Here is a 26,463-nt window from a genome sequence, read left to right on the forward strand (position 1 = left end):
GGAGATGGGCGTCTGATAATGGATTTGAATCCTGTGTGTTTCAAGGGAGGAGAGCAAGATAAAAAGGGGTTAGAACTGTACTGTCATTTTTAAAAAACACATACACACACACACCAGATGTTTTAAAAGCAAGGGGGTAAAGGAAAAGGAGGCAAGCAAAAAGTGACACATACAAAGTGCTCATTTCAGCAAATTTTGCAAGGGCTTTAAATAATGTGTGTCAACGCTGTTTTTCATTGTTTTGAAGCAAATTGTAGTAAAGTGGTTATGTGACAAAAAATAATAATAAATAGCAACAATTAGTATACATGACCAAGCCATTAAACCGTGAATTTCGTTTATTTCAATCCAGAAGTTAAGAACGTGGTGGTTCCTCTCGCGTTAAAATCGGTGGGACTCCTATTAACTTTGGCTGGATCGCGCACTGAATATGAGGCTAGAGCACACAAATTCAGAGAAGCCCAGAATGGGGCTCAAGAGATGTATAGAATAGGATCTCTTCAGTGATCTGAAAAAGACATGCTCTAAATTTCTGCCCTTTTAAAACAACGGAAAACAACAATAGCAACGTTGCATTGATTTAATTTCTGCTATGCGATATTGCCATAGAAATTCAGCGCATGGGAAAAGCGTATCAGGAGTTTCCCGACGATTTTACCCTTCGCAGTGGGAGTTAAAGGCTGCAACGCTATGCCTGTTTGCCTGGGAGTAAGCCCCATTCAACTCAGTGAGGCTTGCTTCTGAGCAGGCACGAACAGAGCTGCGCTGTGTTCTGCCAAAAACATCACAAAATGCTGCTTTTTACACGGATTCAGATTCCAGAACCTTTCGAGGTTAGAGGCGCATTTGAAAGGAAACCACCAAACGATAATTTCTACGAGGGCTGAAAGTGGTTCGCGAGAGTCTTTGCTTTCCATGGCCTATGAACACACACCGTTTTTTCTTTTTAAGAACACCAACCACACAATACAGCCTTCAAAACCTGCGCACCTGGTGTGATGACCCTGCCCTGGGTGTCTACATTAAGACCACCATCAGCAATCTCTCTCCTAAACCACAAATCATAGGTTATTATTTTCACATCTACAATGCGCGGAGGGGAGCCCAATCTTTCTTAATTTTCTCAAAAGCTGGCGCTGTGCAACTTTCCCCACTCATTCTCTGTGCCGAAACGCGAATAAATTTAATGGGGAAATATCACAAAATAAAGCGAAAATGCTCTGGGTATAGATAGCAACCCTAAGGACGGCTGGGCCAGGGGCTCAGTCCCCAACAGCCAGGTGCAACGCTAAGTGAGCGGAGGTGATGCGAATTAATTCCGTTTAATGCAGTTCCACGCCGGCTTTGGAGTTCCGCAAAAACTAAGTTTTTTGGAGTTGTGCTCAACAAAAGCGTCGTAGTTATTTTGCATCCAACGCCTCAGGTTAGGGACCTTGTTCTGGCGATCCACTGAGGATCCTTTTCCTGCGACCACATTGTCGCAGCAGCCACCTGGCCCAATGCTGGGACTCACATCATCGCCCAGGAACAACGGGAGGAGGAGGCTGTCGTTATTTACCTCGCAATTTTTCCAGGGAAAGGTTGGGAACAAACGGCTTGAAATCCGGTCTGCGCCTGGGATGCCTTGGGGCGATTTGCTCGCCCACCGGTAGCAAGATCCACTTATACAAGACGCAGCACTTAGAAAGGGAAGACAGACCCGCGAAGGGAGACGCGAGGCTGCTGCCTGCGGCGCAGTACATTGCGCGGGAAGGGAGAGAGGGAGGGCGCTGGAGAACGAGTTTTCCTCCAGTTGATATAATGGAATTAGGAGACCCCACTCCCTCCCTAGGGGATCCCACCACGGGAAAGAAAACGGGGGTGGGAGCCACGCAGATTCCGAAGGAGAGATTAAAACTGGAGGGTCTCTTCGTCCTCTCTCTCCACTGAGCTTCCAAAATGACGAAGGAGGTAGGTACCCAAAAAATCCCCCCAAAAAGGCCCGAGTCTCCCCGGTGCCTTTTGCTTTCCTAGGATCCTGCCACTACCCACCCCTCCCCCGCCTTAAAAAAAGGCAAGCAGCCAAGCAGGATTTGCTATAGCAACAGAATGCGATGAAAGTTGTTGTTGTGTTCCCCATTATAGATGGTTTTCTATTTGTCTCAACTGGAGAGAGTGGGCGGAAGAATGGTGGCTGTATTTTTGTTGGAGCTGTAGAAAACACACGCGCGCGCACACACACACACAAAACAGCAACTGTAAAAAAAAAACGAGTAAAGGAAAGTGAGGAAACCGTCATTTTTGTGTCTTTAAATTAGTGGTTCGAAAATGCAATAGGCTGTTGATTTTCTGGAGATCTTAAAAATGCAGGAATGCTTTGTCCCCCCCCCCCCCCACTCGCCGGACAAGGAGTGAGGGGCCATCAAAAATCACGGCAGAACAGAGACACCCAGACCCTTTAAGTCGGTGTCAGTAATTTGTTTTTTCTTCGCTCATCAGTGTAGGAGAAGAGGTGCAGCTAAACGAAATTTAAAATGCCCCTAGATGCAAAATAACAAAATGCCCTTAAATGCAAAATCGAGTGTTTGTATTTTGTTTATGGTCTGAATTCCTGTTTGGCTTATTTCCTGACAGGCTCCAACAGGAGCGGCTGATGTTCACACAGAAGGCAGCGGAAGTTAGGGTAAAGGGGAAGAAAGGACTATTTGTCTGTCCCCAGCTACGCGCGCGCGGAAAGTAAAGCGGGCTGGTGGGAATCCGCGAGAGATCTCTGGAACTCGCGCAAAGAGGTTAAAGCCGAGCGTCGGAAAAGGCGCCCGCGCTCTGGGGCGCAAACAAGACCGCGAGAAAATCTGCATCTCCAGAGGCCGCTGCTTGCCAGGACTTGGTCCCATCACGACAGCAAATCGATGGGGCGCAAACATTCAGCCCCCCACCTCTCGACTACAGTCTCCGTGCACCTCTGGGTACAGACAGTTGAAAACAAGGAACCTCAGGACTCTTCCCCACGCGGACCACGTAACCATTTCATCTGCCTAATCTGCGGTTAAGCACGCTTCCCACACCTGCGAAAGACGCAGCGCACTGCCCTTTCTCCTGCGCAAGCTTCACTGAAAATAATATGAGCGCAGCAGAAAATGCGCATTACCATCCGAGCTTAAGATTCAAATTATTTACATATTATCCAGAAACTTGTATTCTATAGCCCACGCAAAATCCTCTTTTAATTTTCTATCCTCCGCCTCTCCCTCCGCACTTTTACCCCTCCCCTCTCCCTTCCTGTTTATCTGTCTCTCCCCCCCCCCCCTTTGGTTATTTACTTGCTCCTTTAAATTACTTTTAGGTGTTTAGTGATCAGAAAACTGTTTGCACTACGTGGTATACGAATGGTGACGCGCAGGGCACGCTAAAAACGGTTTTATACAAAACCACATTCATAAAATGCATTATAATATATAACCACTGTCGCACAATTCTCGTGCCTATGTGTATAGGCAGGCTGCGTAAAATTCTAACCCCATTTCGGGAAGAGAAAACTCCTTGATATGGAAAACATCAGCGGTGCGGACAAAGGAGGCGAGAGAAATAGGGGCTTGCCACTCCGAATTTAGAAAACCTGTCTTTTCGTTCTTAGCCCAAAGCGTCGCCTTTTGCTCGGCAACCGGCGGCGAGGGCGAGTTCCCCTCTCCCCAAATCCAAGGAAGGGAAAGGGACACACAGACACCTTGCAACCAACCCCCTTTGGGTCCAGATCTGGGCTCCCCTCCTCGCCGAGGTTCCATACTCAAGATACATTTCGACACGGTGGGGAAAAGAGGATTTGCTGCTGGACGCAACAACATAGATATTCCCCATCATAGCCCAGTCAGTCTCGAGGGATGGGGGGGGGGGGTCGGGCTGCCCAGTTCGCCCTCTGCGCCCGCCCCCTCCCAAAGGAAAGGCGGCTCCAGTCCGGTCAGGAAACCGAAGTCTCCGGACGTCGTGGCGCAAGCGAGGGAGCTGGTAGGGACATTGACAGAGAACGACGCTTCCCCGCCTAGAGTGAATTGGAGAAGGCCGAGAAAAGATATCAGAGAGGAGGCCAGGGATATATCCCCATGATAAGAGGTGACTTCGTCTCTCTCCTTACGGTCCCCAGGCGAGAGAATGGATTCACTCGACAAAGAAATCGGATCAAGTCACAGCCGAGAATCTGAGCAAGACCCGCACCTTCTTCGTGCCTATTCCACCTTGGCTCTTTCCTGCTCTTGGCCCCCACCACCCTCCCTCGTTTTCCACTAGTAAGAACAACCAGAACGCGCAGAACCATTGGAGAGGGGGAACCAAAGCACGGGAACCGAACCCTCTCAGCTTATCTCAAATTTAACTCAAAGCCAGATTCGATTTTCTGGCTGGGGAAATCTGAATTGGGAGTCGGGGTGGGAGGGAAGGAAGGAAGACATCTAAAAGGAAAAGAAGGCGCATTTTATAGCTTGAATCCGAAACAACCACGTTATCCGAACTAACGTGGATTTAATTCGATTTGCGTCCTATTAATCCGGGTACAACCCATCCACTTTAACGAGGCTGTGAATTCCAGACTGGATCACTGCGGAAAAGGTGATGGGTTAGTCAACCGTTCAGAGAAAAGAGTTGCCTTAAAACAAAACAAAAAGAAAACACCTCTCTCTCCTCAGCTGACTTGAAATTGACAACACACTTCGACTTCGAACCACCGTCTATCCTGGGAACTTGGGTTTCCAGGGAAATCCGTTCCCTTCCTTCGCGTTAGCCTGTTTGCTAGGGGTGGGGTTGAAACCCCTGCATTTTATGGAAATACGGTAAATGAGCCAAAATTGGGGTGCGCAGGGAAAGAGGACGACGCAAACCATTAGTGAAGGTAAAGTGGGAGGCGCAGTGCCATTTTGCCACAGATTCTCCGAGCGAAGAATTGTTCTTAAAAACAGGAGACTGTGGAGGGGCACACCCAATACTGAGGAAAGAATGGAGTATGCTTTATTTGAGTGGCATCTGGGTGCTCAGAGCCTCGCAAAACGGGAGCAGTCAGAAAAAGCAGACGTGGCGGCGGGTGGCGGCAGTCAGCCGTCCTTAACAGGTTAAACGCCTGCGCATCTCTATAAGGAAAAGAGCTTCCGAGCGTTTGCGGTGCCCTTTGCTTCTTTCCAGAAACGCCTAGGTGGAATCCCTCACCTGCTCCAACAAAAATTAAAAGATGCTTTAAAAAAAACCCTCCATTAAAAAAAGCGCGCCCCAGTCAGCCAGGATCAGGAGACCTCCTTCGTCGAATTAAAAGGGAAAGCGAGAGGGGAGGAAGTGTACTCCGGTCCCGGGACCAGAGTTCCTCGGCGGGCATTTGGGCAGGTGGGACTTTGCAAAAGAGGGGAGGGAAGCAAGAACGCATTCGCACGATCTGATGTATGGGATCGAGGAAGGGAAGAAAACCCGTGGGGAAAAGAGTCCCGAGAGAAAAATCGGAAGGATTAGGAAGAACATGGGCACTTCGAGATGGAATAGAGATTTCAGCCCAAACATTTATAGGAATAAACAAACAAACTGGGAACCTGGGAAGGCCTAGTCGGCAAAGAGATAGCATCATCTACACCGATTTCCATGGGCTTAAGAGCACCTTGCTCTGCGCGGGTTGTGGCCTTTGCGTCCGTGCGCGCAGAGATGGTGCTTTTATTTTTAATGCATTTAGAGGCGGGATAGTTTTTTTTGCGGGCCGACCTAAAATACTGAATGCACACAACATCCAGCTCCGCCCAGGAGCGGGCAATCCTCTGCGTATTCCAATGTTGACAGAGAGAGATAAAACAGGGAGATATAAATATGTAAATGAATACTTTGACGTTTGTCTACACATGGAAAGAAAGGCAGGGGGAAATGGGGGAATGCAGACGCACGCGCGCGCACACTCCAGCGGTTAGATAATTGGAATTTAACGGACTTTCTGAGTTATATTCTAGGCCTAATTGAATTAAACCAATTGACTCTCCATTAGAAATACTCTAGCAGTGACCCAGGCTATAAATTTGGGGCACACGGTTTGCAGCAAGTTCCTGATCTATGTTTCCGCATGCAGTCAGCCCGTCTTTCCTTCCTTCCTTCCGCCCTTCCTTCCTTCCTTAATTTGGTTTTCAGAAAAATAGGAGCAGCAGCTCCGGAAAGAAATAAAAAACGGGACGGGAGCCTAACCGAAAGATAATTCTCGATGGCCCACCGGCGGGCGAGAAAGTCCTCGAAGAGGATAAATGGGGCGCAGACGAAAGAGCAAATTTAAGGCTCTTTCCCGCAAGAGGTACAGTCCAGTTTGCCAAAGGTGAAGAGCCACATAGCAAAGTATAGGATTCAAGTGTTTGCATCCACGCGCTGTCGCATCCCCAATTCGCATTTTTTTTAAGGTGTAGGCTTCTCTAGGTGGAAATCTAAGGTTGGATTCCCGTGTAGCTGCGCCGTCGCCCCCCCCCCCCAATATTGGAGGAAGGGCAAGCTCCATGGTGGGGGGTTCATCCAGCTCCCCAGTTTTCCAAACTGGGTTGCAGGCCAAGTTCAGCAAAGATGCGTATCCAAATGCGCATTAGGATTTTTCTACGCATTTCACTCAGCGGAACCGAGTATTCAATCAGGCATGGGTACTGGGCTGCGCATGCACGTTTACTCGCAAGTTATTGTGTTCAATGGGTTTTACTCTCAAGTAGCGGAGTTGAGGATTGTGGTCCTGGAGCTAGGAAGAACGGTAGAGGGATCCTAGTCGCTTTTTCCAGTCGGGTCTGTACTGGAAAGGCTCGTGGTTTGGGCGTATCGGCTGTACTCCTCCCAAAGCCCACCTTAAAGGAAATGCGCATCTTTCTGGTTCCTTTAGGAAGGCAGTTCCTTAAGCTGTGCCTAGCAGAACCCGCTTTGTAACAGGGATGCCTTATATTGTTTGCGCGCGTGGCTGCTATCCGCAAGCAAGTTGAGCCGTGAATGATTGCAGATCAAGCCATCGTAGAGGGAAATCAAAAGCAGCCCAATGCTCTGCGTGTGAGTTTAGGCGGAAGCAAGGCCCTCTGCGTTCAACGGGGTTTGATCCCCAGTAAGTGTGTGGGCAGGATTGGAGACTGGAGCCTGCTCCGCCTTGGCTGGCCTGGCATGCGGATCAGGGCCTCACGTGGATCCCCGCCGCTTAGAGCACGATGCCCGCGTCTTAGTTAATAGGTTTTCTGGATCGAAGCCACGGAATGTTCCTAGCGACAGAAATTGTTAGGAAATTAACGTTCGGCTTTTAAAAAAAGACTCTCTGGGCCTCGTGTAAATGAGTGTACTCTCTCAGGATGGGTCCATTACGCAGACAGGTAAGTGCCCCCAGCTTAAGGCTACACTTAGGCTGTCGATTTGGATAGGATTGTGCCAGATGCAGAGCGCAACCCTCCAGCTTCACCGGATTTGGGGATGGCGGCGGCATTTAAGTCCCTGGGGTATTATTATTTTCGTGGGGCGGGGGAACATTAAGGCCCATGGAACGCTACCTTACTTCCGAGTATGCATAGTCTCCATAGTCCAGACTGACTTCGGGGCGATACCAAAACATACGGCGTCAGCCGAGTGGGAGCAGCTTTCTCCCAGCCGGGGGCTGCTTGCCCTGCGCTCAATTCTGAAACTAAAGATCTCCCTTTTGAAAGCCTCCGAGGCAGCCAGGTAGATTTACCGGCCCAAAGCAGCCAAGGCAGTCAAAGGATAGCAGCAAGAGGCAGTGGGGAGCCCGGCGGCGGGCAAGAGAAAGGAACAGCGAAGAACACGGCGTAGCGCACTTGTTCCACGCGCACAGCAGTCGGGAAGGGCAGGCGAGGGCGCACAGCAAGCGGGAGATGCGCGACCACCTGCTCGCTGCACACAGAGAGACGCGCAGCCCTCCGCCACACGCCGGCGGCAGGTCTCGTGTTTGTGCGTTCAGGGGGAAAGGGCGCGTGAGCACATCTGTTTCAGCACCCTCTCTCTCGGGACTTCACATGTGCACACAAACGTAGATAGAGAGACAGGAGGGTGACCAGTTCATACGCACGCGTGCATGCATCTATCCATAACGCGTCTAGGCCCATACTGGCAAAACACCCGCCGCTCTGCGGCTACAACGGCTCATATGACCGGAACCAAGCTTAATGTTTCCTTGGCCAGCAATGTCAAATTGGCCCAGGGAGGGGAGAGAGGACCTTTTCAGCATCATTATGGGCAACACAGGAGCGCGGACACGATCCAGCCAAGTCGAACGCTCTTAAGTCCCGCAGTTTTCAAAAAGAGAGTAAAACACAAGACTTATTAGAAGCTCCACTGAAATGAACTGGGCTTAACAGCTGTTAACTCTGGGGTGCACAGTGCCCCAATTTCTCTCACACGCACAAACCCCGTTCTGACACGCAGAGCCCACGGAGGCCAGAGGAATTCAAGGAAGCGTAATGAGGTTCGTAGCCTTGAATTGCGTCCGGAGACTTCTCTAGAGGCGGCCCCATTTAAAAGGTACACATCACCCTTGCCATTTGCACACACAAAACGTGTGCTCCTCGGCAGGCTTCCCGCTTGGCAACTTAATATACACATATGTAATATATACGCACACATTACAAACCCACAAACTGTGCATTTTGCTGCTTCATAGATGAACGGAGTAGCCACATGTTTTAAAAACAGACTGATTCCATGCCTGTCACCCCAGAAATCGGCCCCGAGGCATTTAGTTATTTATAAGTGAGTAACATACTCACTTAAGTTAACTTATAAGTTATTCGCTTATAAGTGAGCCAGGGGGTTTTAGGATTGCACTCGGAGGCTGAAATCCTAATCATGACTTAGAAAGAAATATGCACTTAGGAGTCTGTCCCACTGAACTCAGGGGAAGAACTGGCAAGCGGATCCATGCCTGCTGCTTACCTAGACGCTGGTCTCATTTTAAATCAGGGGCTCTCACCTCTGAATATAGTTTGAGACTGGACTGCCAGGCAGATCGAGGCAGGTTCACAAGGAAGGATACGACCAGACAGGTGCTGCGCTATATATAATACCGTTCATCAGCATACGTATTAAGAGATAAAGTTGGGGAAAATACGTTTTGCACAGGGAAATATATACATGATTGACTTCTCCAGACCTCCCTCACCTATTCGTACCCGTTTATATGTACATACTTGCGTCTACCTACCTCTTTCCGTAAACAATCCTGATCTATCTGCAGAGGCACACCGCGAAAGACATGCTGCACGTCTAAGAATAGACACCAGATAATCCCCACACTCCCCTCGGTACACGCATCTTCCCGGGGCTACAAATATACACACTCACACACAAGAAAAGATGTCATTTGGGAAAGCAACGCACAAATAACCAGTGCAATGAGTTCGCGGCGGTTCGTGTGTCCGCTACTCTTACTCTCAATAAAGCCACAGCGTTGGAGTAAGCAGCGGGGGGGGGGGGGGGCGAGGGAGAGGGGGGGGTCAATTGCCCTTCGACGCAGGCTAGCCAAAACAAAACTGCCTGAGAAGGAAGCGCGTCGGGATGGGGAACTGGGCGACAATCACTTTATTTAAAAGCAACAAACGCCCCCTCTCTCATGCATACCCTTCGGATGGAGGCCCCACGAGGGAGGGGTGGCCCCCATTATTTTCCCCTTGGAAGAGGAAAAGGAGGGATTCGAGGGGTCAGGCTTCAGGCAAACTTCTTGCGAGCCGCTGATATGTCTTTCCTGATTCCTATACCTGCCATTCTTCTTTCTGCCTTCCCAATTCTCTGACCACTAACCTCTTTAAGCTTCCCTCCCGAGGTGCTTTGAACGCTAAGATTATCTGTGAGGCAAAGAGACTCCTATGCACCTCCATGCAGCTATTTAAACGGAAAAGTAACCAGCCCACCTGTTTACAACCTTGAAATATCGCTAGCGCAGCGCTACATAAGCACACACGCGCACTCTCCTAGTCTTCTTCTTCATATCTGGGCAGCGCAGTTATTATAATAATCCTCCCTGCACCATTCGAGCTCCTAAGACTGCCAGTTTTCTTTATTATTAAATCAATGTGGGAGAGGGAGCGAGAGAGGGAGAGAGAGAGAGAAAAAAAATTCCTTACGTTGCATTGGCACACCAAGGATTTCTGGAAGCCCCTTGACAGAACCTTCTGTAGTGAGTGCTGAGCTTTGCATCATTTTATTTCAAACGTATCGAGCAGAGGGGGGAAAAATGGGGACGGAAAAAACCCCCAGGAGAATATATGTCTATAGATTTAATAAAATAAAAATTAAAAAAAATCTTGATCAGTAACAAAAACAAAAAAACCACGGAGTATGATGGGGGCCGATCCTTCTAGGCGCTCTAGGAGGGCTGAGGCTGGCCCTGGTCCGCTTCAAATCCCCTTGGCTTCTCCTGCTATCCCAGCTTGACTGTATCCTGGGTTAAAAGTGCTGCTGCAGTGGTGCTCCTCGTCGTAGGAGCGCTGGTCCAGGAGAGGCAGCTTTGATTCATTCACACTGCAGGGAGAGGGCGTGACGTCACTTTCCGCAGGGAAGCCACGCCCCCTCCAGCCAATCCCTGCGCGCCTCCTTTCAAAAAGACCCGGGGCGGGGGAAGAAGGCGATGGAGCAGCAAGTTCAGGGAGCGGAGCGCGGCTGGGCGGACGCGTCCCGGGCGCACCTCTCCATCATCGCCCTTGGCAAGGCGCGCCTGGGGGACATCTCCGCCCCTGAGCGGCAAGTCCTCATCCAAAGGCAAGCGGCTTCTTAGGTTTGCAGGCTGCTGCTATTGCACCTCAGAGCCCAGCTGCTGCATCATCATCATTTTTTAAATTATATAAAAAAAATGATATACCGCCTTTCACCCGAAGATCTCAAGGCGGTTCACAACATAAAATTACTATTGTTACTATTCTTTCTTCTTCTTTATTAAATTTGTTTACCAACCTTCATCCAAAGATCTCAGCTGCTGCGGCATCATCATCATTTTTTAAATTATAAAAAAATAATGATATACCGCCTTTCATCCTAAAATCTCAAGGCGGTTCACAACATAAAATTACTATTGTTGCTATTCTTCTTCTTTATTAAATTTGTTTACTGACCTTCATCCAAAGATCTCAGGGTGCTTCACGGCATAAAAATACAAGATAAAAAACACAAGATACATAATAAAAACTACAAGGAGGAACAAAACAAACCATATCCCGCCCCGCGACATATTTAAAAGCATATAGGATGTTTATCAGCCCAAGGCCTGGTTCCACACGCTGAGTAAAGAATGAGTCAGGGGATTGAGAAAGCGCCGCCCGCGGTTTTGTTCCCCGACCTCCCTTTCACACGTGAAAAGTCACCCGGCGCTGCGCGCTCCTGTCACGTGTGAATCCACGGCAATGCGCGAAGTCAAACGTTAAGAGGAGCGCGGATCAAGCGGTAGCAGCCGGAATTTAGATGCCAGATCTGTTGAGAAGGGCTTACTGCACAATATCGGAACAAAGAGGGATATATTGAAGGCGTTGAAAAAGACCCGAGCAGGGAACTTGAATAAATTGAGGTGAGCACATAACTGCTTTTCTTCCCTGTATGACGTGATGCATGGATGCGCAGCTAAAATTGTATTTCTCCCTACAGGAGAATTGGAGCCCCTTCCAAACTTAAATGACCGTTTTCTCAGAAGTAATTTCCAAGTAGTTTGATGGGGCTTGCTTTCAAGTTGAGGGAATAAAGAAGTCTGAGGCTTTGCTACTGTTTTAAGGATTTATCATTTTCTTACTTTGCAATGGTTATGATGACTATTTCAATTCTTTATTTACAACCCACTTCTATGCATGGGTTTTTCAAAAGCATGTCTTGATGTTTTTCAGTAGACTCACTCCTATGGGCAGAAGATGGCACCCTGAATTTTCCATTATAAAAACCTCCTTGGCAGCCATCAGGCAGAATATAAACAGAGCTGTAATTAAAACAGCACCAGAAGCTGATCAAACACATTCAGTTTTCAGATTAGGATCAGTGAACTATTTGAAAGAAGAGTTCTGGTGAAAAGAACAGTATGATGCGAATTTCAAGAGTCCCAGTGCTTAAACTTTTCTTTAAAAATAAAATAAAAATCAGAAGCTCAAACACAGAACTGGAAAACATAGTTTCTTCTGAGGGGTTTTTGGGGGTGCGTGTGTGAGTTGACTGCATTTATGATCTCAAATGACAATTTCATTTCAGCTTTTGTTCTGTTCTTTTCAGGCATTAGATTTCTTTATTAAACAAAGTTATATACTGCTTGGTTGTAAGACAACCTCTTAAGTGGCTTACACACACACACACACACACACACACACACACATATATATATACACACACCCCCACCCCCATTAAAATTCTTGATAAAAACAGGTATATAAAAGCATTCAAAAGATAACTAAAATCAACAGTAGCTTAACTGAGATTCCAGACAAGTAACTTCTCCTTGTCTGGATAGGCTTGCCTAAGCAAAAATATTCTAAGCAGCTTCTGAAAAAAATACAGTGAGGGAACTTGTCTGATGTCAAGAGGCAGGCAGTTCCAAAGTTTAGGTGCTGTGGACAAGTGGAACAGTGCTAAGATCTGCCATGATAGTGAAGAGTTAAACTCTGCAGGCATTTGCAGAGCCTTGGGCATGCAGGGAATATGCAAAATAATTTACCATACAGAATTGAAAGTCTAGCAAATCTTATCTGTGATTGTGAAAAGCCAAACCACTACAGGGACTGAAGGATCTACAGCTGTGATTTAAAAACATTTTCTTAAAAAGAAAAAAAAAACTTAGTTTTTTTTAACTCTAAAGAGGAGAAAGTTAACTTTCTGCTGCAATTTTTTCCAGAGGCAAGAGAGAGAGAGAGAGAGAGAGAGAGAGAGAGAGAGAGAGATGAGAGTTTCAGAGGCACCCAAATAACAAACAAACGAACAAATTTTAATGTGCATTTTAGATTCTCAATCTCTCTCCTCCACTCCCCTGATAGTGGTACATTCCGCCCCCCCCCATCAAAGGCTCCAGTAACATAAGCATAGGAAATGGGAAGGTGGAGGAGCGGGGGAGGGGAATAAGTTATTTAATTGTAAAGAGCCTACCAAATGTCTTGCTAAGTTTTATTGAAAGAAGGCCATTCAAAATGCTGTGCTGTGATTTAATGAAAAATATTATCTTTTTAAAAGATGTGTGCCATTTATTCCCTTTGTAAACAGGGCAAGACTCTAAGTTATCCAGGGAACAAGCTTATTGCAATGGCTGGAGTTTGCTACAAGATCAGGAGCTGGAGAGTAACAAAAATAACTTACGTGTTTGCCCCACACCCCAAGAAAGGAAATAGTGGAGTCAAAGTACAGCTAGTGGGATAACTCCTTTAAGATTGCTGATAGATGGTGTGTAACTGAGTCACCTGCGGAGTAGACTTACTCAAAGTAACAATACAACTTGATGGAGGGGTGTGGATTGCTAAGGACATTCACCCACATTTGGTGGGTTTGCCTAATAATTCAGTACTTCTGGAACAAAACATTTTATGAAATAGAATTAAGGGGCAAGATCGGACACTTAACCCTCCTATGGCTTCATTATCCATTTTTTGATGGTGCAGACAAACCCATATTCTTCAAGGGTTTATTAATCTCCTCCTTTATAGCGAGATACATTGTAATTGCCCAGAGATTAATGAAAAATTAGGTGGTGTTCTCATTGACACTTAGGGTAAAAGAGAAATCCAACAAAAAATATAGTTCATTGTATACAAAATTCTTTTGCTTTCACTAGATGTATTTCAGGCAAAGAGCATGACTGGAACGCCATCTTTATGCAGATATGTCATAGACTGTTTTTCATAATCCCACCCCTACCTTCTTTTATTACATAAAGTGGTCTTATTTATGCTATATCTTATTTCTTGACAATGATACAACATTTTCTTCAAAATTTAACCTACATGATCAGTCTGGCAGAAGCCTAGTTCTGCCCCTTATGGCTCCCCCTTATGTATGAAAATGGTATTATTTGTACTGCTTTTATTTATTTGAGTTTGATTTCTCCTTTGATAACAATCAGTTATGCAACCTGTAATATTTTGATGGACTCCCAATCCATTTTACCCCTTAGGGCCTGTTGTCATCAATGATCTGCTTTGCTGTATTGGAAAAAATTCAAAGTCTTATTACCGTATTTACCAGAGTCTAATTCAAATCTCAATTTTCAGAACCTTGAAACCCAAAAAGTATTTGCTGGCGCATGTAAATGTGCCATCAAATCTAGTGCACACCTTAATTTTCACAAAGTAATTTGGCAAAAAAAATGGTGCACATTAGTTTTGAGCAAATATGGTAACTTCAGTGAGAGAGCTACCCCAGTTATTTCTAAACCATGTGCAGGGAAACCCTATTTAGACAGTGTGAAAAATTAAATTATTAAAGGATCTTGTGAGCTCAAAGTAACCAGTCACAGAGCAGGCTGCCTGTGTGCTTTGCATGATTCAATACTCTGGGTCTTCTTCTAATCAGCATCACAGAGAGTGGATTGTTGCATTAGGTGTGATCTAATTATTCACACATCCCTAATGGAGCAAAACAGAATTCTGCTCTTAGAGGAGGATGTCTGTGGTGTCTCTGCGTGAGTCACTGCTCTGCGCTGACCTTCCAATCAGATCAATGACTAAAGCAGAATCAGAGGGGGTGAACTCCTCAGGGGGTGGTAACTCCTACTCTCACATACCATAAAAGTCAAAACAAAAAAAATTCCTTCCAGTAGCACCTTAAAGACCAACTAAGTTAGTTCTTGGTATGAGCTTTCGTGTGCAAGCACACTTCTTCAGATGTGCTTGCACACGAAAGCTCATACCAAGAACTAACTTAGTTGGTCTTTAAGGTGCTACTGGAAGGAATTTTTTTGTTTTGACTATGGCAGACCAACACGGCTACCTATCTGTAACTGATACCATAAAAGTAACCCTTAAAAACATAAGTGAAGCACACCTCCTATTTGAATTCACAAAGTTTGAGAAATACAGAGATAAGCAAATGATGAAACCATTGTCCTAAAATACTTTACTGTGGCTGGAATGGACCCAGTAATTTTAGAGTAAGGTGATAAATTGCTCACAAGAACGCAAGGGGAAATTTCATTGCTGGGCAATAAGTTAACATGTACATTATAAACTGTGCGAGTACCCTACAACTTCATAGGCTTTCAGCACCATCTCACCATGGACAGCACTCTGCTTTGCACCTCCCTGAAACATTTTTTTTTTTTTTAATCCAGTACAGTACTGTATTTACATTTATAAGTTTTTTTCCTTGAGACAGAAATTTGCATCATTTCGTTCTTAAGTCTAACAAGAGGCTAGATGTAGGGGCTGTGCACAAAAGGACCGACTCCCCTCTTAGCGTGCTATTTATGGGGAAATGTCCTAGAAATAAAATACAGACAGGACTTCCTGCTAACACAACAATTGCTGACGGAGAAGATAAAAAGGGGAAGAGAGCCTGCGGGGAAAAAATTGTGTAGAAAATGGCTATGATATGCTATCTGGCAATATGGTGTTGTGTTAGAGGTACATAAATGTTGCACTGATAAAAAGATGCTGAATTTTTACTTATTGCTCTGGTGCTCAAGTCACAACACATTCAGGCTGATTCTGGAGGGCCTTGAATTGTTACACTGTGAGCAGCTAAGGGCCATAGTTTGGCGGTAGAGCATCTGTTTTGCGTGCAAAAGGTCCCAGGATCAATTCTCAATACTTCCAGGTAGGGCTGGGAGAGACCTCTTTCTAAATCTAAAATATTGGAGAGTCATCTTATATGCCTCCTTGTTGCAACTCCTACAGCCAAGTTGGAGCCAAATGTATTGCTCTGCTTTCCTTTGGACCACACCAGCAAAGCTGAGAGGGGGGTCTTGCACCCCAGTGAGGTCACTTGGGTGCTACTAACTCAGCAAAAACAACGCTGGAGACAGCAGTTACGAGTTACTGGTCTCTGCAGCCACAGCAGGCGCTGTGATTCTCCAGCAGTTTGACTTCAGCAGAGGAACACTCCATTGTCTCTTGAGACAGAAGGATGCCAGCTGTTAGTAGCTGGCCCTAAGCTGGCTGGACCAATGGCCCGACTCAGGATAAGGCAGCTTCCTAATAATTATGTATTCCTCTGGAAAATCATTACCAATTCAGTTATTTGAACGTAGCTCCTCTATTAATATAACTCTATGCCATGTACAGAAGGTGGCGCTGTGGGTTAAACCACAGAGCCTAGGACTTGCCGATCAGAAGGTCGGCGGTTCAAATCCCCACGATGGGGTAAGCTCCCATTGCTCGGTCCCTGCTCCTGCCAACCTAGCAGTTCGAAAGCACGTCAAAGTGCAAGTAGATAAATAGGTACCGCTCCGGTGGGAAGGTAAACAGTGTTTCCGTGCACTGCTCTGGTCCGCCAGAAGCAGACCCGGAAGCTGTATGCCGGCTCCCTCGGCCAATAAAGCGAGATGAGCACCGCAACCCCAGAGTCGGCCACGACTGGACCTAATGGTCAGGAGTCCCTTTACCTTTATGCCATCTGCACACACTCTTACACAATCATCCAACTTTCTAATTATCCAGCTGCTTCAGGATACTGGAGACCTGTGGGCAAGTCAATGGCTTACTGCCATTTGGGAGACCTTAAAAATTATAGGCCAGCTAGTCTGATTTCTATTCCTGGGATGCTTCTGGATAGATCATTGTAATAAAACAACTCATCTGTAAACATGGGAGGGGGGAATGGGGAAATATTACTGGTACCAAACACAGGTACCCCCCCCCCTTCCAAGCAAAAGCAATCAAGCTTACTTATTCCAATTCTTTCCTTGACACAGTAGCTGGTTTGGTAGGTCAGGGGAAAGCAGTTAGTGGATAAGGGGAATGCCCATAAATCTTGCCTTCAGTAAAGCTTGACACAGTAGGAGATTTGTATCAACAATGTGGGAGAATGAAGGTGCAGATTATGAGTGGCTAAGCCTTTTCAGCCTGAGGGCTGCACTGCTGCTCAGTCACCTCCCTGAGGGCGCCAAGCCAGCAGCGTGCATGGCTAATGCATAGAGACCCTGCACATAGAGACCCTACATACACTCACCACATGTGCACATACACCACAAATACAGCACACACACACACACACGCCAGGCATAGTCACACAGTGTTCTCTCCCACTCAGTCACACACACACACACGTCTGTGCAAAGTAAAGGCAGCATATAATAAGTACAGTGGTACCTCGGGTTAAATACTTAATTCATTCTGGAGGTCCAGAATGTACCACTGTATTAAGAACTTCCAGAGCAGAAAGTTTCACTTCTATTCAGAACCCTTGCACTTGAGAAATTAAGCCTGATTATAACTACAGTAAAGGGACGCAGGTGGCGCTGTGGTCTAAACCACTGAGCCTCTTGGGCTTGCCAATCAGAAGGTCGGCGGTTCGAATCCCCATGACGGGGTGAGCTCCCGTTGCTCGGTCTCTGCTCCTGCCAACCTAGCAGTTTGAAATCATGTCAAAGTGCAAGTAGATAAATAGGTACCACTCCAGCGGGAAGGTAAACGGCATTTCCGTGCACTGCTCTGGTTCGCCAGAAGCGGCTTAGTCATGCTGGCCACATGACCCGGAAGCTGTCTGCGGACAAACAGCATCTCCCTCGGCCAGTAAAGCAAGATGAGCGCCACAACTCCAGAGTTATCCGTGACTGGACCTAACGGTCAGGGGCCCCTTTACCTTTTTATAACTACAGTAAGTGGTGTTGGAGGAGGAGCTTTAAGGTCCCAAGAACATTAAAAAGCAGCTGCAAGCTATGGCCCATTGCAGGTAGGTTACTGAGCCCCAGTATTTATTTATTAAATAAATAAATAAATAAATAAATAAATAAATAAATATTTATACCCCACCCATCTGGCTGAGTTTCCCCAGCCACTCTGGGTGGCTTCCAATCGAGTACTGAGTCCCATCAGGGAAAGAAGTGGGGCATCATCATCATCATCATAAGTATTATTATTAATATAACAACCTGAATATTCTTTATATTCTACAGTTCTTATATTCTGCACAGAACATGAGAATTGGTCTTTCAGCATAAGACCAAAGTCCATCTAACCCAGCACTCCATCTCCAACAGAATATTCCAGATGCCCTTGTTGTTGTTTAGTCGTTTAGTCGTGTCCGACTCTTCATGACCCCCTGGACCAGAACACGCCAGGCACTCCTGTCTTCCACTGCCTCCCGCAGTTTGGTCAAACTCATGCTGGTAGCTTCGAGAACACTGTCCATCCATCTCGTCCTCTGTCGTCCCCTTCTCCTTGTGCTCTCCATCTTTCCCAACATCAGGGTCTTTTCCAGGGAGTCTTCTCTTCTCATGAGGTGGCCAAGGTATTGGAGCCTCAGCTTCAGGATCTGTCCTTCCAGTGAGCACTCAGGGCTGATTTCCTTCAGAATGGAGAGGTTTGATCTTCTTGCAGTCCATGGGACTCTCAAGAGTCTCCTCCAGCACCATAATTCAAAAGCATCAATTCTTCGGCAATCAGCCTTCTTTATGGTCCAGCTCTCACTTCCATGCATCACTACTGGGAAAATCCAGTTGCCCTATGAATCTAGAAAGGAAGGCACAATTGTGATGTCCACCTTGTTTGGTGTTCCACTTAGGTATCACGGCTAGCAGTTCCTGATAGATTGAACCTTCCTGAATTTGTCTAATCCTTGTAAAAGCCTTTTAAATTCGTTTTCTACGCCTGCACATCCATGGAGCAAACCTTACTTGCCTGGCACGGGTAACCACTCAAATGGCTGCGTTCAGTATAGTTGAAAATAAATGTCAAACCACAGTGGGATTAGACCCCGTGCAGTAAAGTTTCCTGAAGATTCAGAGCTCCATGGTTTTCAAGGAAAGAGCAAGGCTTCAGATCTGCTCCTAGTAAATCCCAGTGTGGCTGCATACCCTGAAATTATCTAATCTGATTACAACATGTCCCTGACCATCTCAGTGCATTTCCTGGTTAGTAATTTGCCCTCTGTTAGGGCTACAAAGGTTAATGGTCTGGATGATTATGATAAACGGTGTGCTTATTTGTATCCTGTACATTTACATCCATGCATGATTTTAGATAACAACGCATTGTTTGGATTAAGAATAAAAGCTCTCTTTCCTTGTCTTTTGCAGCTGGGTTTATGGGCAGGGAAACGTAACTGAAGGCCACAAGAAAGGCATTGTTTAGAATACATCTGCACAACGCAGCAGTATTTGAAACATTACCATTAAAAACTGAGATGTGCAAGAATCAATCTTTCCTATCATATATCAAATTGCATGCAAAATTGTTTAGGTGTGGAATCACACAGGTTTGTATAGCTTCTTTGCCCTTATCTCTCTCTGTTCAAATTATTCTGAAATTGATTTTGATTTCCATGGGAAGGTGCTTTATTCACCCTTATGCTGTGGGCCTCCTCCTTACTGGGGTAGAGACCTTCGCTCTTTCCGAGCACAATTCAAAGTGTTGGTGCTGACCTTTAAATCCCTAAACGGCCTCGTCCCAGAATACCTGAAGGAGCGTCTCCACCCCCATCGTTCTGCCCGGACACTGAGGTCCAGTGGTGAGGGCCTTCTAGCAGTTCCCTCATTGCGAGAAGCAAAGCTACAGGGAACCAGGCAAAGGGCCTTCTTGGTAGTGGCGCCCGCCCTGTGGAACGCCCTCCCATCAGATGTCAAAGAGATAAACAACTACCTGACATTTAGAAGACATCTGAAGGTGGCCCTGTTCAGGGAAGTTTTTAATGTGTGACCTTTTAATGTACGGTGCTACCTCGGGTTAAGTACTTAATTTGTTCCAGAGGTCCGTTCTTAACCTGAAACTGTTCTTAACCTGAAGCACCACTTTAGCTAGTGGGGCCTCCTGCTGTCGCCGCGCTGCTGGAGCACAATTTCTGTTCTCATCCTGAAGCAAAGTTCTTAACCTGAAGCACTATTTCTGGGTTAGCGGATTCTGTAACCTGAAGCGTATGTAACCTGACGTGTATGTAACCTGAGGTACCACTGTATTTTTAATCTTTGTTGGAAGCCGCCCAGAGTGGCTGGGGAAACTCAGCCAGATGGGCGGGGTACAAATAATAAGTTGTTTATTATTATTATTATTATTATTATTATTATTATTATTATTACCACTATTATTTTCAAAAAGATGACCTCCTCAGCTCACTGCGTGGAACAGCTCTGTGTGGAATGGAGACTTAACGCAGCAGTCAAACATTAGGAAGATCCACTCTCCAAGTCTTTCATTCAAGGGCTTCCTAATGAAAAAGAAAGTACTGTACAGTGGTACCTCGGGTTAAGAACTTAATTCGTTCTGGAGGTCTGTTCTTAACCTGAAACTGTTCTTAACCTGAGGTACCACTTTAGCTAATGGGGCTTCCCACTGCTGCTACGCAGCCGCTGCACTATTTCTGTCCTCATCCTGAAGCAAAGTTCTTAACCCGAGGTACTATTTCTGGGTTGGCGGAGTCTGTAACCTGAAGCGTCTGTAACCTGAAGCGTCTGTAACCCGAGGTACCACTGTACTCATTGGGCATCAGTGGGTAGGACAATCAGCCAGCCAGCTCAAGAGCGTGAACGCTCACAACTCTTTGCTCAAGTCAGCCTGAGGGTTAAAGCATGCCAGCAGAGTGCCCAGAGATTGAAACACTGATCTACTGGGAATCGACCTGCAGCCTTTCCAAGTATGGAAAGATCTAGAAGTCGCCTCTCCAGGGGAAAGCAAAACCACAGTGTCTCTCCTGTTTGGCAAGAAGCAGCATTCAGCCCTCCCTTAAGTGCACCAAGACATATTATATAATTTTAATTTATCTCTTTCTCGCTCGCTCGCATGCACATGCTACCTGCAACGAGGTCTTTCTAATGCAGCTGCATGTTGGCAGCAGAGCTGCAAATCAATCACCTAAAAGCAATGCAAGCAACAGCTGTGAGAAGAGCCACTTGAGAGCCATTGTTGGCTTATGAGGATATGCCAAGCCACTATATGCAATTGCTTAAAAATAAAACAAAAGGTTAAACCAAAATTCTGCACCCAAAGCCATGGCCAAAACAAATCATACAAATTAAGAACATTTGCATGTATGTGCTTATGCAGCTTATTTTATTCTGCTAGCTGCAAGGAGGAGCAATGAACTGAAGAGGAAGCTACCTCTTTTTCCAGGCTTCTGAGTTTTGTTTTGTTTTTAAAAAGGGATTCCCCATATGTCCGAGGCTCCTACGTTTCCCTCCAAACCGAGCTCACAACCATGAACACTTTGTGAAGGACGGCAACTGCGCTTTCAAACTTCCAGGCATTCCCCAGAGGAAGTTTGGAGAAGCATATCTAACTTTACATACAAGTACCCCAGGTCAGAAGGGAACAAAGCAATATGGTATGTTTACAATTCCTATAAGAAGATCCAATTATGTAGAATTTTCATTTCCAGTTTGAAATAATAATATAGTCTTCAAAAGAAGCAAATGAACGACCAGGTAACAGGCCAGTCATAGCAACCTGTGTTTAAACTTTTTAGCTAGTGTCTGTGCAATCTCTTAACATGAAAAATGTACTTTCAACTGCTGAATAATTAGCTGTTTTTAGCCATTAGACAGAGTAGCCTTTATGAGTGACAAACCAGATCTCACAGCAGCACAGCGGTTTGTAAATATAATCACTCTTGACCTGCCTCATGTTTTTGTTTAAGCTACAGTAATCCAAAGGAGTCCATGTAGAGGTAATGCATTTTACATTTTGAGCTTCTCTGCCTATTTTACCCCACATAACTTGAGGTGAGATCTTGGTGCTAGGACCGTGTGTGTGTGTGTGTGTGTGTGTGTGTGTGTGTGTTGTCCTAGGCCTAAAAGTGACATTGGGGAAATGTAGTTCTTGGAATTCTTTTTTTTTTTTTAATTTTACCAGACCAAAGTCTCTTTTTTTAAAACTTTACATTTTTTAAACAAAACCACCCTAAGAACAGGACCCAAAAAATTACCTTGTGAAGGAGGTGACAGGTTGGGTAAGCAGAGCAGAAATGGGAAGGGAAGGGGGTTTCACAGCAGTTTCCCTGTTCTTTCTGCAGGGAATGTTCCTGCTGTTTTCTTTTGTATGGGAAAAAGCTCCCTTCGGAGATGGCTTCTGTGTTGCTCTCCTTGCTGCTGCATCGCAGCACTGAGTAATATGGACCAGGGCAGAGGGTCTATATCAATCTAGCAAGGCAGAAAAATGAATGAAAATTGAATTCCCTTGGGAGGGGGGGAGGGGGGGAGGGAGAGCTGTGCTCCAGACAGAAAGATAAATCAAAGGATGCTGGGGAGGAAGAAGAGTGATGAACCAGCTCTCCGTCAGAATGGAATAATTAGGGGAACAGGTTGGAAAGGCAAAGGGTGCAGGAAAGTGGAGAGATTGGGATGACAGCCTATCCGTGTGCCACAGAAGAGCAAAACATATTTACCCAGGAGATTCCAGAAACCCTGTTTTTAGCACGTATTAGACCCACAGGAAGCGATTCCCCAAATAAGCAGGTAAGGCGTACCATGGCACACAGGCTGCCCCCGCCCCCCGTTATATTATGGAGGGAAAAGACTGAAAAGAAAGGCATTCTCCATATACGTTGACCACTTTTTTTCTGGGCTGATTCCAGAGAATAAGGGACTCCCTGTCTAGTTTGCATGTGTGTTCAATAAATGCGCATTTATTAAGGCCGTCCTAACATGCTGTCTTGATGTTGCGTTTCTGTTCTCAGGCTGAGAAGTAAGAAATGTGCTTTGAGGGGAGAATCTAGAACTTATTTCACTTGTACTGGAGGAGGGTTTTGCCCCCACAGAGGTAAAGAGAAGGATACTAATAGTACGTTGGTCTTTCAACAATGTCTCTCATTTCTGGAACAGCTGTCTGCCAACGCTTTCACCCTGAACGAAGGCAAAGCAAGCTCTAATTTGGCTACAGGAATCAGGATGAAAGGGGAAAGCATGGACATAATAAGGAGTGTACGACAAGACAGAATTACTCAGAGGCTGCCCCAGGAACAAATCAGGTTCTATGCCATTGTTACACTGGGAGAGCTCACTTCCACAATGTATGTTAATGGCAGCTACGTAAGACAACAGGAATCCATGATGGTACGTCGCTCACTGGCTATTTGCCATGTTAGTGAAAAAGGAAACCTCCATAACCAGAGGCAGTTTACCAGATGCCTAAAATAAAATAAAATAATAAAACAGTTGCCCTGTTTTTGTGAGCTGAGGTATTTGGCTGGTAGGGTGGCCAGGTGAAAAAGTAAACGCAATACGTTACACCTGCTGGAATTTCCTTTTCTGCACAACTGTCTGGAAACTGAATGCTGGCTTAAACAGGCCCTGGGTCTGATTAAGCAAAGCTGTTCTCTAGTTCCTAAAAGGGATCAGAGCTCTTGGCTAAGGAGAAATCATGCAGACAATGACGTATTTGTAAGCAATGTTGTTTTGTATTATTTGTGCTTCTTTTTAAAAACAAATATTAACTGTTCAGGAAGGTAATGGGAATCGCAGAGGTTTGAGTAGGGGCACATGACCGAGGACCACAATGGAATGCACACATGAACTCTAAAACCTCTGGAATCTTTTGCAAGCATCAGTTACATACAGCGCTGTTTTTATAGAAAAAGAGGTGCTGGAACTCACTGTGAACGCCTCTCTTGTTATAATGACAATAGCGCCCACCTGAGGGGCCAGTACTGAGTTCTGGTGAGTTCCAGCTGAAAAAAAAGCCCTGGTTACATGATATAAAAGGAATCTCCCCAACCACAATTTGCATGCACTACTTCCTGAAGAATCTAAATTCTGAGCCAGGGACATAATAGACTCTTGTCTATTTTACCTAGAGATCCAGCAGGAATTAAAGTTCAAATGTCTAATTTATTCATCATTGCTCATCTCCACCCCCATATCTGGCCACAGTCTTGTATCATTTATATACACCCATGTTCAAAATAATCAGTAAATTTCAAAAAGCATATATAAACCCTGTTGGGGCCAACTATAAATCCTTTTGCTTTTTCCACTCCTGCAGTCCTGTGGCAGGAGAAGCAGCAACATCTGACAATATTTTTCACTTTGTGTCATTATCAAAAGCACTGTGTCTCACTTGCCAAATCCACACTGGACATAGAAAGGGCCTTTTCAGTCTTAATGAGAAAGCCTCTTCTGCCTTGATGGCTAATATCTGGGGGTACAAGGATGGCCCAGTGGAGGAAAGGTCTGGGCAATCTTTGACAGCTGAACTGAAGTCAGGGAGAATCCCTGCAGGTGTGGCTTCTCATGCAAGCTACACCCCTTGAAATCTCCTCTGACTTTATGACATCTGCCAAAAGAACACCAATTATCAACACCAAGAGGGAATTTACAAAGGCCTTGTAGCCAGTGGGATCATTCCAGCACTTCAGTTGAAGAGATGACCTTTTTCTTTCTCTTAAGCAGGGGAAACAAATAAACCAAGTAGAGTATACAGTATGCAAGTTGTGCAGTTCTGGTGCAGAGAAACAGAAAATGATAAATCCCAGCTGTTAGGAAAAATCAAAACTGCCCAAGACTGTGCATTCCATGCCCAGTTATCAACAAAATCAAGGAACCCCGATCTGCAGCCTTGCCCTTTTTCATTCTGCTCTTGTGAGAATATATTAGAGGATTTTATTTCGCAAAACAGGAAGCAATACAGTAGTTGCACACTCGCAATGCATTCAGGAATTATATATCGCTAACTTAATGCAGCCTCCGTCTTTCTTCGTAAGAGAGGAATATACCAGATGTGTAGTTATAAGCTGATGGAAATACGGGACACAATCCACCAGAAAGTTCAGCAGCACAAGTCCCCTCAAAATGCACAGGAGCTGTGTAAGAGTGTGATTGCGTGATTGTGCTGAACTCAATAGCAACTTCAATTCATTTTAAAGGGGGCTTGTGCACGCAGGAACCTCTTGGCAGATTTTGTCCGTAAATATTGACACATAAATAAGAATGGCTGTACTTACCAGAGGCAAAAGCAAGGTGGGTCTCTCATTTCAAGACATGGAGAGGAAGTTAGCCTGACCTGAAAACAATGAAAGCCATTTGTAACCAGCTGCCCCCACTGTCTGGCATCTAATTCCCCTTCATCCCCTGGGCAGGGCCTGTTTCCGACGGGAGAAAGAATGGAAAGTAAAATAAAGGCATAAAGGAGATTCCCAAATGGAAAAGGAAAGAGGAACTGAAAAGAGCAGGAGTGAAAGGGGAAGAGGCTAAGGGTGCCAGATCTCTGAGCAGAGAAGGTACTGCGATCTCCACAATGTGGAGCCGAGAAAGTGACTCCGTCTGTGGGTCAGGGGAGGAGGGGGTGATGGTGGAAAACAACCTCAGAGAAAATTAAATTGCACTTGAGGGCAAATTCTATTAGGGAATAGCAACTGTCTCTCAACAGCCTGCGTCCATTTAGGTAATTAAGCTGCAGGATAGGAATCGCCATGCAGGAGCAAGACTTCCTGCAGGTCTGCTCTGACCCACCTCCTTTCCTACTGCATACGGCAGAACTAGGCTTCATCCAGAGGTTCCTCACATAGGGAGGGCCCAGCTGGCTCTGGTTTAAGGCGGTCTTTGCCCGCAGGCTGCCCTCCAGATCTTGTGTGCTGCTGCTGAGAGCTGAAGTCCAAAACATCTGGAGGCACCAGGTAAAAGTTGGCTCGGGGAATTGGGTGCGGCCATGTCAGCATTAAATGGGAAAGGCTTAGAAGCAGAGAATTGTCAAGTTGGAAGGGATGCCAAGAATCATCTAGTCCATAGCTGTCAACTTACAGCTTTGAAAATAAGGGACCAGCAGCCTTGAAAATAAGGGACTAACAGCCAAAATAAGGGATTTTAGTCAACCAGCTGAAATACGAAGTTAAAAGGGACCAGATAATTTTGGAGAGCAGCGCCAATTTTTAGCCCTTTATTTCCAGAGGTTGCTGCTCAAGACACCAGCCAATGAAACACTGCAATTAAATAACTACAAGCAGCAACCACTTTTCGTGCAAAACGAAGTCCAAGCTACAGAGATGCTGCTGCAGTTCTGTATCTTTTCTCTCGTGCTCCATCTGCAGCTCTCAATTCCATCAGGTGGGGCGGGAGGAAGGGGGGGGGAATAGCGCCCGAAGTAAACCCGCAGATCAGACCATCTATGCTAGTCTACCACTACAAATCTATAGGAGCTGCTTCCTTTGAAACCCGGGAAATTTAAGGGACATCCATCAATAAGGGACAGCAGCGGGACATGGCTTTGGGATAAGGGACTGTCCCTCCAAATAAGGGATGCTTGACAGCTATGATCTAGTCCAACCTCCTGCAATGCAGGAATCCTGCCTATGGCTGTCCCTGAGTGGGCATGAACCACCAACCTTCCGTTTAACAACCAGACGCACTGACCCATTGAGCCACAGAGACTACCAGGGAATGCAACACTCCTGGTGGGTAAGTAAGAAAGACAGGCATCTTCAAATATC

At 45.8% G+C, this 26,463-nt stretch overlaps 1 protein-coding gene across 1 annotated transcript in view; it reads right to left on the reverse strand.

Moving 5' to 3' along the window:
* The window catches only part of LHX4 (LIM homeobox 4), a gene marked incomplete at its 5' end in the record, with an annotated part of 79,353 nt that extends 69,207 nt beyond the window's left edge, over positions 1 to 10,146 (reverse strand). The window contains one exon of the mRNA XM_081012280.1: positions 10,071 to 10,146. Coding sequence (XP_080868406.1) covers positions 10,071 to 10,146 — 76 coding nt within the window. The remainder of the gene's footprint in view (positions 1 to 10,070) is intronic.
* Positions 10,147 to 26,463: the final 16,317 nt, after the last annotated feature.

This window comes from Podarcis pityusensis, assembly GCF_964106645.2.
Source record: "Podarcis pityusensis genome assembly, chromosome: 6".
NCBI lineage: Eukaryota > Metazoa > Chordata > Lepidosauria > Squamata > Lacertidae > Podarcis > Podarcis pityusensis.